Genomic DNA, 13,137 nt, shown 5'->3' with positions numbered 1-13,137 from the left:
CAGGGAAGTACCACTACTTAGAAGTAACCATAACCAAACACTTCAAATTGTTTGTTTGTATCATGGGAATGATTTGTTTGATATGTTTCTGACCATTACAATATATTAATTACCCTCTACATCTCTTTTTCACAGGAAAAGGCACTTGTCTGAAATTTCAGATTTGGTCCTGAATCCTATCCGATCAAAAATAATAGATGCCTTTTTTGACAAACGGTAAGGCAAATTTGACCCACTGTTATAAAGAAGATTCTTAAAGTACAGACAATATACTTTATAATTTAACTCTATTAATCAGCGTTGGCTTTTGAGAATAAAACACCGATGTGCTGTAATTGGAAAGTAGAAGGCAGTAATAGGTAGGAAAGGAGATTTCAGCTTTAGACGCAAAAGGATTTTTTTAATGGCAAGAGCTGTTAAGTTGTGAAATGTTCTCCCTGAAGCAGCAGATACATGAGATAGCTTTTAGAAAGTGGTTCTGAAATATATTAACACTGATAAGGGGACTGCTCTGGTACATTTTTCAGGAAGAATATTTTTTTCCTCAGGGCTCACAAAAGGTCAAAGGGGCAAATTCACTAAGATGCGAAGTTGCGCCAGGCGCAACTTCGCCGCACTTCGCCAGGCTTAGTTTCGCCAGCGCTTCGCAAATTCACTAAAATCCGAAGTTGCGCACAGGGGTAGCGTAAGGTTGCGGAGTTGCGCTAGCGTTGATTCGCTATATAAAGCGAAGTTGCGCTAGCGAAGGCTAATTTGCATACGGCGCAAAATTCAAATTTCAATGGAGGAACACGTATCTGCACTACAAATGCCTAGAAAACCTTCAAATCTGCAAATAAAATTTTTATTTTGCCCTACACATGTGCCCACTGTCTAGGTAAGTTGCCATGAGTCAGGAAATGTAGGGGGGAGGAAGGGGAGCCCCAAAAAATTTTCGATCTTTTTCAGCCTATCAGCCATCATGTAGAAAACACGCCAGCGTTTTTTGGGACTTCGAAAAAAAATTGACTTTTTTTGAAACAATCCCTATCTACTCTATTGCGCTTCGCCAGGTCTGAGGTGGCGAAGGAAGTCTAGCGTAAAAGGAAGCGTTCAGTACACTGCGCAAGTTAGTGAATTTGCGTAGTTTCGCCTGGCGTAAGGTTGCGAAGTAACACTAGCGAAACTACGCCAGCGTTCGTTAGTGAATTTGCGCAGTAGCGAAAATGCCAAACGCTAGCGAATTAACGCTAGCGTTCGGCGCTTCGCGCCTTAGTAAATTTTCCCCAAAGAGAGGAATGTAATGGGAACGTAATATGAAAAAAGTTCACAAAGACCATTGTGAATGTTAGCAACCATGATTGTGTCCTTATTAACCTATTACAGACCTCAACAATTTACTCTAAGTTTACAACCAAATGGCTTTGGCAAACATTCGCAGTGTACAGTATGTAATAACATTTTGCAATTGCAAACCGGATTTTGCGACAAAAAATTTAACAAAACTCCAGAGCAGGTGTTTTCACTAACTTTTGCTTAGAAATTAAATATTTGCCAGTGATTTTACATTGGGAGCAACACTTAACTTTCACAAAAACGCAATTTTAAACATTGTTTGCTCATTATTTGAGCCTAATGCGGCCCCTATACTTCCTAGCCCTGCAGGTTCTGCTTCCTCTGTAGTTATGCTTCTGATTGCTGACATGCTCTAAACCAAATACAATGCTCTACATGCTTGGTAGACAATGCATACCTCCCAACTGTCCCGTTTTTCGTGGGACAGTCCCGATTTTGACAGCTCAACCCACAGTCTTACTGAAATGTCCCAACTTTCTCTTTGATCTCCTGCATTGAACAGCCAGAAAGAGATACAAAGTTTCTAACTTAATTGGCTATTGGAAGAGAACCCAGAATAGATACTTAGATACTTTTGTAACAATTTAAGATACAGGTTTCTTGGGGAAACTGGGATTTGCAGCTTAAAGGGCACGTGACCTTCATTAGCAAAACTGTAATAATACATAAAAACCACAGAAATGTGTTCAGATTCACATAATCTGCCAAATTTTGTAAAATGGACATGGTAATTAGGGGGTGTGGCCACAAAAGCGGGCGTTGCCACATGTTGGGAGTTAGTGACGTGTCATTGATTTAAACTACTCCAAGAAATGAAAAGAGATTCTAGGGACAGTGACTTTTTAAATGCGCAGCGGTGAGGTATACAAAGAAATATTAAAGCCTGCCAAATAAATAAATGCAAAATGATGACCAATTGCAAACTGTTCTTACCCAAATATATTTCATGTTGTGATCTTAGCCGCTGAAAAAGGACAAGGGTAATTATTCTCTTCTCTTGGGCTTTAAAATCAGAGTCAGCATTGTCCACCTGATGTTTTTTGTGCAGCACCAGGGAGCCACTGGGCAGTAACGGTCAGTGCAAAAACTAAATGAGTATCAGGTCTATTGTAGAGTAATTTTGGGGACAAATTACAGGCCCTTGTACATTGCTGTTACTATGATGAGGCAAACCACCGGCAGATAATAGTTTGGTTTTATAACCGGAAGCCCATGGACCTATAACTTTCTATGTGGTATATTACACCCCCAGATACGCAAAGCTGATGAATTATTCAGAAGTTAATATTAAGTATGGCTTGTTGTAACCTACATGTAGAGTTCAGCAAAATGGAGAAAACCTAATTTAAGGGTAATTCGCACATTGCCAAGTACAGAAATGGCTTTCCATCAAATAAATGACATTTTATAAAAATCCCATCTTTAGTAAAAGTGACTGTGAAGCCTGTTAGCCAATAACTGCACTAGAGTTCAGTGTCATGAATACATAATGTCCAATTTGACTGTGAATATCCCAAGGTGACATACCAAGGGTCCCTGGGTTGAATACCAACACGTTCCAGTCATTACTCACACCCAGTTTCACAGTAATAAGCCTTAGTAATTATTTACACCTCTCTCATTCATATGTAGCTGCAGGGTTGCCCTGTGCTTCATAGGCCACTGATTTACTGAAGCCATTTTAAAGTTTTCTTTGACTTATTTTGTGCATTGTCTCCTAGGGATCTTGGTGACTGGAAAGGGCTGAGACCAGTTCTCATTTGTAGCGAATCCTCCAGGCAGCTCTGCATCACATAATGTCTCTCTTGCAGGAACCTACGGAAAGGGCCAAGCGGATATGTAGAAGAAATTAACTTTGAAGAGTTTCTGATAATAATGTCCTATTTTCGTCCTCTGAATCAGAATATGGACGAAGAAAACATAAGTGTGTGTCGGAAAGACAAGCTGAGATGTGAGTAGTGTTTCCCTATTACCTATTTACAGAATGGCCTGCATAGACTATTTAAAGGGGAACTAAACCTTGTCAGCAAGCTCCTATAATGCCGTTTACTGTATTACATACTTTTGAAAAAGCCTGCACTGTTCCTTGTAAACAACATCCTCCATTGCTGGCTACAGACTGACCTCATAAGCAAAAGCACTTCAGTAGTTTACATGCAGGCTATCAGATTTTCCAGGCACAGACAGGGGGCTCCATATCAGCACTGTGGGCCAAACACTAGTATATATAATACAGTCTCTACAGGATTTAGATAATACATGTGTTTATGTAGTACAGTGATCCCCAACCAGTGGCTCGTAAGCAACATGTTGCTCACCAACCCCGTGGATGTTGCTCCCAGTGGCCTCAAAGAAGGTGCCTATTCTCCATTCCATGTTTGATGGCAATCTTAAATTGTATATATACTAATGGAATTATTTATCAAAATCAGAATTTTTCGGAGTATTTAAATAAAAAAAAGACCAAACTAGAAGAATCCACGATGCAACCTTATTTATTAATAAAAAAAAGCACACTTGAATCGGATTGTGACAAACTCGATAAAATCGAGCGTAAATCCGAATCTCTCGATTTTTTTTTTAGGCTTTTTCCCCAAAAGCCCAAATTTTTCTGATTTTTGCCCGAAAAGCCGGATTTTATTAATTTTAGCGCAGACCACAGAAACTTCCAAATAGGATAGGGATCTCGCCCATGGACTTATATACAACCTAGGTCTGAGATGCCGGACTGTCAGATTCAGACTTTTTCCATCCTCGAGGTATAATAAATCTCAAAAAATTTGAGTTATTTTTCCACACAAAAAACTGGATTTTAGAGAAGAATTTTTTAAGTTTTTGGCATTTAATAAATAACCTGCCAATGCTGCCAAACAGAGCCTGCTAGTCCAAATAGGCACTGCCAAAAACAAATCACAGCCTTTATTAGGCACCCCCGGGAAATTTTGTCATGCCTGTGTTGCTGCCCAACTCTTTTTACTATTGATTGTGGCTCATGTTTAAAAAAGGTTGGGGACCCCTGATGTAATTCAATAGGCAGTGCATTACTCCATATCCAGTGTTGGACTGGAGGCCCAAAGGCCCACCGGGGATTCCGCCCCAGGGCCCCCTACCCCTCTCTCGGCTCTCCGCCCCCCCACCTCTGTCACCACCCCTTAGAGGCCCCCACACCAGATACTACCCCCCTCCAGGCATCTGAAAAATTTACGTACGACAATTGTTATGTGTGCGACAATTTTATTCTTTGACAAGCAACAATTTTTCCTGTCGAGTCTAATTTTCCACATCGAATTTTGCGGAAATTTACTGCGAATCAATGCATGCTGAATAAATTCGCTAATTCACTAATTAGGGGTGCATTGTAAACATGGCTTTTCTTTTAAACACAGTTCTCTTCAACATGTATGATTCAGACAATGATAGCAAGATTACCCTGGAGGAATACAGAAAAGTAACGTATACAATTCACCTTGCTTTTTATGCACCTGCTGTATATACCAGGAAGCTGTCCCAGGCTAATATTGTTTTGTTACTGGCTCAGGTGGTAGAAGAACTCTTATCTGGAAATCCTCATCTTGAAAAGGAAACAGCAAGGTCCATTGCAGATGGAGCAATGATGGAAGCTGCAAGTATTTGTGTTGGGCAAATGGTAATTATCGTATCATTAGATACTTGTGTTAAATGGAATCCAGATTAGTGCCCATTTTAAGGGCTAGTCCACACGAGGAGATTTGGGGAGGTTTTGTCGCCTGGCGACTAATTGCCTTGTCTTTTGAGCGACTATCTCCCCGAACTGCCTCGGCATTTCTCTACATAGGCTACAATGCAAAGTCGCCTGCGCTAATGCACACGCGGCGATGCGTCTTCAATAGTCGCCCAAAGTTGCCTCGCGGCTTGGCCGCGTGTGCATTAGCGCAGGAGACTTTGCATTGTAGCCTATGGGGAAAAACGCAGAGGCAGTTCGAGGAGATAGTCGCTCAAAAGGCGAGGTGATTAGTCGCCAGGCGACAAAAATCTACCCGAATCTCCTCGTGTGGACTAGCCCTAAATCCCCTACCATAAAAAGGGGCAATTTTATATCAGGCAAGAGTTGTACATTATTCCAGCTGCTTCAATACTTAATCCAATCAGTGTTCTTCAAACTGACATTAAGAGGTAACTGAGCAAGACACACTGATAAGCAACTGATAAAGGCAATAAAATCCACAATAAACTCTGTCTTGGTGTTTGTACAATGTCCGGCCCAAGGACTGCCAGAAGTATTTAACCATTTTAAATGTCTCCTTGGAGTATATTACGTTTATTGCGTAGCACTATATAAATAACCTTACACGTGCCAGGAACAGGCTAGCTGTTTGCTTATGTTGTATTGATATGAGAAAATCAGTGAGACTAGAGCACAATCCATGGAGAATATCACTGTAAAATCTCTTAAAGGGGTGGTTCACCTTGAAGTTAACTTTTAGTATGTTATAGAACAGGGGTCAGCAAACGTTACTATCAAAAGAGCCCTTTTGCCCCCTCTTCCACTAAAGAAAAATAGTCTGGAGCCGCAATACATAACACAGCACAGCTTATAAACTTTATAAAAGTTTTAACCTTTTTTTAATTTTAACTGTTACAACAACAGAATACAACAAACAGAAGTGCAGTGTGTATTTGTAGGCCTACTTTGAAATAAATTAAACACTGAATAGCCCTATTAAATGCTAATGTTCTCATCTGTTTAATGTGACTTCTGTTTCTGAAGCTCCATGCTGATCTTCCCTCTCTTGTCTTGAGTGTGTGGCCGCAGTTAGCACCATGCTGAATCATCTTGCTGCGGCTCGGTCTTGCCTGTCACTCCTGGGTTGTCTATACAGTCTTTGCTCCTGCTGGCGGCTTCCTGAGTGTGCAACCGCGGTAAGCTAACCAATAGCTTACTTCTGTCGCACACTCAAGGGGGGTCATTTATAAACTTTGCGCAGGGCAGATTGGTTCGCAAAATGAATATATTTACCCTGCGCATGGTTATATTTATAAAGCTGAATAAGAGGGTGCAAACAGAATTGCAAATTTTTGCAAAACCGTTTCGGTTAAGTTACTTGCAACGCTATTTTCGCGCACAACAACCTCGCACATTGGGTGCGCTCGCGCAAACTCCTTTCTCATTTGCGCGCCATTTGCGAAAATTTATTCACACTGCGAATTCGCAAAAAGCGGAAAGACGGGCAGAGCAGTGCAATATATTAGCGTTCAGGAAAAAACATGTGCAAAACAACCATTTGCGAAAAATATGCGCTGCGCGAACTTTATAAATGACCCTCAAGAAGTCACCAACAAGTGCGAGGGCTGTATAGATGATGTGACAGGCAAAGCCGCAAGACTGAGCCGCAGCAGGCTCCAGAGACACAGGTTGCCTATACCTGTTATAGAATGACCTATTCTAAGAAACTTTTCAATTGGCCATTTATTATTTTTTTTATAGTTTTTAAATTATTTTCCTTCTTCTTCTGAATCTTTCCAGCTTTCAAATCTAAAAGCAAATGCTCTGTAATGCTACAAATACACTGTAGGCCTCTCCTATTCATGTTCCAGTCTCTTATTCAAATCAACGCATGCAGTCCAAATTACCCTAGCAACCAGACTGCAAACTGGAGAGCTGCTGAATAAAAAGCTAAATAAACACAAATGATAAAAAATTAAAACCAATTGCAAATTGTCTCAGAATATCGCTCTCTACGTGATACTAAAAGTTCATTTAAAAGTAAACAACCCCTTTAAGTTGTACAAAGAGAACATTAAATCTGCTATAGGGGAAGCAAGAGTGTAATGCAGCCTATATCAGCCTATATCAGATACTGCCAAACATATGGTAAAAGCAAAAAGAGTGTATAAACTGGCATACAGTATGTGATTGCCCCTGCTGTATTCTGTATAGTGCAAACAACAATAGAATCCCATTCTGCACATCAACAGTAGCTACTGTGCTTGTCCCCTCCCATCATGTTGAAACCATTTATTGAGGCATTGCAATCTTGTGCTTTGACAGGAACCTGACCAGGTATATGAAGGGATTACATTCGATGACTTCCTCAAGGTAACTATTTGTTTTGCTTAATTTGCCACAATACACACAGTCACATCTTCATACTGAAAACTCCCTTGAGAGCACTGCAACACACCTTTTTCTCAATATATATAAACAGTAGCTGAAAATTATAGGAAGTGGTAACTCTCTTCTAACTTGGACCTTTGACTTATACAGCAATTCAGCAGGTTTAAATAGTCGAATTTTGAGTTCTTAAAGGGCCACAGTATAATAAATCACGAAATTCAAACTAAAACTCAAATTGTGTTTGGATAATTCACAATTCGAATTTGAGAGTTTTGAAAAAAAAAAAATTTAGAAAATTCAAATTCGAATTTTCACTTCGAAACTTAATAAATCTGCCCCTGAATGTGTGCTGCTCTGTCATGCTTGGAATGGTGGTAGTAAATGTGCTGGCATAAAGTTTATAGAAAAGCAACACAAGTACAGTATGCATAATATACAGTATTCACTGTTTTCAAGTATGGAAAAAACCTACGTGCCTATGTGAGAATGGGACAGCAGGTCTTTCGGGAAAGAACTTGTTGGCAAGGATCACTGTTAGTGTGTCCAGCCAAGTTCTTTAGTAGCAACTGTCAGCTTATCAACCAATGCTCTGAATGCACATTAACAAGAAGGATCATTATATGGGCTTAGAGAGGAATGGGAAGAATTTAGATGAGCACATATGACTGCCAAGTTATTTTTTCAGTGTAGCTATTCCTAGTAATAAAGTCAAATGTCTCCTCTTCTGGCTCCCACCCCAGCTGCATTTAGAAATGAAAGTGACCGGCTAGTTAATGTCCCAGCCTTTATTAATATTCCCAGTGGGTTGAATCCCAATATGTCAGAACAGGGGATTAGCAGTATGGTGTAGGGACCCATCCACAGTGCTCATACAGTCATCACATCTTTATGGAATAAATCCTGATGAAGGAAATACAAAATGTATTGGCACCATCTGTAACTGCTGCAGTTGCTAAGCCCGTAGCACATTAGGGTATGGGCACATGGGTAGATTTGTCACCACATTAAAATCTGCAATTCCACGGGTAACAAATTTCCTCTAAATGCTTTCCCACCAGCAATAAAGTAAATCCTTTGTAAATCCTTTGTTTTCCAATGTTGTCAACAGTTGCCTTGAGTGGAAACTCCTGTTGAAGAGCTTAAAAGAGTTTTATATTATATTCAGGTGGAATCTGCTCCCAGCAGGTCTTTGTCTACTTATGTAGGATGAGTGAGGCCTGCAGAAACTTAGCTGCTTTGGGGAACATGCCTTAAAGGAGAACAAAACCCTAAAAATGAGTATGGCTAAAATGCCATATTTTATACACAGAACTTATTGTACCAGCCTAAAGTTTCAGCTTGTCAATAGCAGCAATGATCCAGGACTTTAAACTTATCACAGAGGTCACCATATTGGAAAGTGTCTGCGACACTCACATGCTCAGTGGGCTCTGAGCAGCTGTTGAGAAGCTAATCTTAGGGGTCCTCACAAATTATTCAGCAGAAAACAGTTTGTCTGTAATATAAGCTGATGCTACTGGGCTAATTATTAAATTCTGATGCCAATTGTGTTGGTTTCTGAGCTGCCAGAAATCAATAATCTGAATTATTTACTAGTCTGCCTCATTGTTACATTTATATTCTATGTGTATTGTAGGTTGTGAGTGGGTCCCTAAGCTCAGTAAGTGACAGCAGCACAGAGCATGTGCAGTGAATCAGCAGAAAAGAAGATGGAGAGCTACTGGGGCATCTTTGGAGACACTTATCTTCCCTGCTAAAGGGCTGTGGTTGCCTTAGGCTGGTACAGAAGCACAAAACATAATGTACAACATTTCTACCTACTTCTTTAGTTAAGCTTTAGTTCTCCTTTAAGGGCTTGGCTTTCACTTCCTGAGAAGGATATTTGGGCTGAATAATAATAATTGCCTACATCACATATGTTCCAGGACAGATATTTCAAAATCAAAGGAAATTTTAAATGTATTTTTCCTTCTGCAAGGCATCCCAAGTATCATTTCTTGGACCATTTTTCTCAGGGGTACCAAAAAAGCTACCACTGTAGCAAACAATCTCCTGCCACTGCAGTTTTGTGTTTTTTAGGCCAATATCTGCCCTTTGTATGCGCTGTCGATGCTGCTGCATGGCAATGGATTGGTGTTGGTTATTTACATTAACCTGAGATTTTCCAATAACCTTTACACACCAAGTTCTTAGTTCTACCTCTATTCTATCATGGTCCATATGACTTTAATAGAGGAAAAAATTCAAGCAGGGCCAATAACACCAACAAAATCACTACAATTTTTGCCATGAAGTAACATGAAGACGTTGCATCAGACAGCAAGTTACTAGGGGCAGCAAAATGACCCCAGTGGTAAATTGAAGGGCCAAATTTGCAGCTAAAGCCCTACAGCTATTAGTACAGGAGAGGCCCATGGGAAAACATGTGCATTGCCTGTGCTTTCCAAAGCAGTCCCAAGTATGTGTTTTCCCACCAGTGATTTATATGAATGCCTGGGGGGAGGAAACTATGGAAGTCCTGTGTGCCAGCACATTTACACATTGGGTTCTATCAGATAAGCCATGTGAATAGCACAGCCTTTCTCACTATGGGGCAGATTTACTAAAGGGCAAAGTGACTAACACTGGCGAAGATTCAACAGCGTTACCGTTTTCAGGGACTTTGCAGATTTACTAACGGGCGCAGGTATCACTTCGCTAGTGAAGGAGATAGACGCTAGTGGTGATTCGCACTCTATCACCAGGCGATTTTTGCTCTGGCGAATGGAAGTTACTCCGCAAATTCACTAAGATGCGGATTTTACTGAACGTTACCTCTTTCGTTAGACTTGCCTTCGTCAGCTCAGACCAGGTGAAGTGCACTGGAGTGCATAAATTTTCCTCAAACGCTGGAGCCTTTTCTTTTTTTCAGAGTGATAGGCTGCAAAAAAATGTACCCCTATGACCCTACACACAGTGCCTGACTTGCTGTTAAAAACTTTATAAGGGTTAGTTCACACGAGGAGATTCGGGGAGATTTTGTTGCCTGGCGACTAATCGCCTTGTCTCCTCGAACTGCCTCAGCATGTCTTCCCATGGGCTATAATGAAAACTCGCCTGCGCTAAAGCACACGCTGCGCTGTGTTTTCCGAAGTCGCTAGAAAAGCGCCGCGTGTGCTTTAGCGCAGACGACTTTTCATTATAGCCTATGGGAAGACATGCTGATGCAGTCTGGGGAGATTGTCACCCAGAATCCGAGGCAATTAGTCACAAGGCGACAAAATCTCCCCAAATCTCCTCGTGTGAACGAACCCTAAAACTGAACAAATGAGTAATTTCTAGGCTAAAGTTCTCGGGGGGGGGGGGGGGGGAATAGAGAAGCAGAAACATTATTTTAGATACTTTTGTAGTGGCCTTGATATAAGCACAATCAGGGATTTAATCTGGCATTGATCTCTCGTGTGACAGCTGTAGGATTGTTGTGATATTGTTGGGTGTATTTCTGTATTGGGCCAAGGTTAATTATTTCGAAATTTACAATATAATATCCCATTAGAGATGTTTTAAAAGAAAATAAAATCAGCTCGTTTGCACTATTCTGCTACACAAAAGCAAAGGAAAGATTCCACAGCATAACCAGATAAAGGACTGTATGTGCTTAAGGTTGGATTTCACTATACACACAGCTGCAGAACGAAGTCCATATATTTTGCACTCCAGATATCTGCATTTTTTTAACATGAAACTCATTTCACTGGTTGGAACTGTAAATAGTGGGAGACAATAATGTTATCTGGTGTTTAGGAATATGAAGTTTAACAAAAGATAGCAGAAAGAATGCAGGTGAGTACAAAAGCGTATCTTATCTGAGCCTGACTGGCACCCATATTCCAGCCTTTCAAAGCTCACACCCAAAAAAAAGGCTGCTTCATACAGTAAAAACATAAGAAATGAAACATAAGAGGGACGGAGATACATAATTTAAAGAAAATGGACCTTTTTCCATTAACATTAACAACTACATCTAGCACAAATATAAACTTTGCTACTCACATTGAAAAAACCTTGAGTACCTTGCACTTGATCCTCACTGAGATATAATAAATAATAATGTGAAAAATGTTCTCTCTTTATCTAGATCTGGGAGGGAATTGATATTGAGACTAAAATGCACATCAGATTCCTAAACATGGAGAGCATTCCATCCTGTCACTGAATTCTGAGCTTCTGACCCACAGATCTTGTGATCTCCAGACTATTTGTCCCAACAGCTGGTTAAGCTGTTTTCTCTGCTTGTGAGGAAGAGTCAATGTTGGTTATGACACACAAGTGACCAATCCCATGCTGTAATGTGCAGCAGAAAAGAAATGGCAGTATGGGACAACTCCAAGGGGAAGGTGACACTAAAGTCTATGCAAATTTGTATTTATATCTCGTTTCTTTGGAGTATTTAAAACTATAAGAGAGCTATATTAGCTGTATGTAAAAATACTGAGTTGTAATAAAAGATTTGTTTGTGGTTATGCATTTGGTTTTGTGCATTAATAATATTAAGCAGCTGTCCTTAACATAAATCAAATAGACTGTAAATGTTATTAAATGTACCTTTTCTCTCTTCTGGATACAGCTTCAGGAGCAGGTGTCATGGAACTCATGGGTACAGCTACCCCTAATGTACGTTGTGGCACTTAGTCTTAGCAGATGCCCAAAGTTCAGAGGAAGCTGCCAAGCAAAACCTCCACATTCTGCCTCCCAGTGTATTCAATGGAATTGCCAGAATATGTCATCCTGTAGGGTAGAGCCAGACATGGCTCTTGGCCTGCAGATAAATACAGGCTAAGAATCTGCCACTCTGCAGCCACCTGAATATATTGCCTGTGCTCAGTTACAGGCAGACACAGCAGATTGTGGCATGAAAATGCATAATGTCATGTTCTGGGCGCCTAAATCCTCCTCAGCCAAGAAGAGGCAATAACTCCACAACTGAGAGCAGAGCAGTAGTGAAGGAACAGATTCTCAGCCTACCCTTAGATGCTTCTGCTCTCTTGATAGAACATCTTGATACCCCTTGAATCAAAGAAAAACCTTCCACCGAGAGTAAAATGATTCCTATTGAAGTCTGGTTCATTTCATTGATAAAAACATATTTACAAACAACAATGTTTAAAACATTTGTTCATAATAAAATAGGAAGCAAATCTATTTACAATGAACTAATACAGCCAGCACTGTGCTATTGTCCAGTTAATTAGCTCTGAGATGTTGTCAGCCAATGAGCTTCTCTGAAATCTCCAGTTGCCCACAGCCATATTAACAACAGGCCAGAGAGAGAGTCTGATCTGCACCTTTACACTGAATCATATGGAACTGCCAGGCCAATGTTGTAATTGTAATCGGTCACTTCATTGTACAAATTAGTAGGATCTTCTCTGTTGGTTTCTGGTCCAGTAAAAACTCTTACACGTTAATTGTGCCTCGGTGTCTACATGGAAACTGAAAGCAGTGTTAGCCTCAGAAACAGCTAAAGGTATAAGTGATTCTGCCCTGAGGTAGCCCTCACAATATTAACTCCACACCTTAATTTTCTGAGGGGGAGTGGGCCATATCTCTAGTCCAGATATCACAATTGCACCCTCTGCTCTAGAAGAGACTAATTTACAGTTAGAAAAGGCTCCTACAATTACCAGGGGTGCATTTTTCAGCTATTAGTAAACTGCAGCTCATTGTCG

General features: G+C 40.4%; 1 protein-coding gene across 1 annotated transcript in view; it reads left to right on the top strand.

Moving 5' to 3' along the window:
* Positions 1–11,931, top strand: part of tesc.S (tescalcin S homeolog) — a 32,350-nt gene extending 20,419 nt beyond the window's left edge. The window contains exons 3-8 of the mRNA XM_018244237.2: positions 136–216; positions 3,147–3,286; positions 4,722–4,783; positions 4,874–4,981; positions 7,364–7,411; positions 11,547–11,931. Of these exons, the coding sequence (XP_018099726.1) occupies positions 136–216; positions 3,147–3,286; positions 4,722–4,783; positions 4,874–4,981; positions 7,364–7,411; positions 11,547–11,624 (517 nt within the window). The 3' untranslated portion in view covers positions 11,625–11,931. The remainder of the gene's footprint in view (positions 1–135; positions 217–3,146; positions 3,287–4,721; positions 4,784–4,873; positions 4,982–7,363; positions 7,412–11,546) is intronic.
* Positions 11,932–13,137: the final 1,206 nt, after the last annotated feature.

The sequence above is a fragment of the Xenopus laevis genome, chromosome 1S (assembly GCF_017654675.1).
Source record: "Xenopus laevis strain J_2021 chromosome 1S, Xenopus_laevis_v10.1, whole genome shotgun sequence".
NCBI classification, from domain to species: Eukaryota; Metazoa; Chordata; class Amphibia; order Anura; family Pipidae; genus Xenopus; species Xenopus laevis.
The sequence above is the reverse complement of the archived record's forward strand: the minus strand, read 5'-3'. Positions and strand labels throughout refer to the sequence as shown.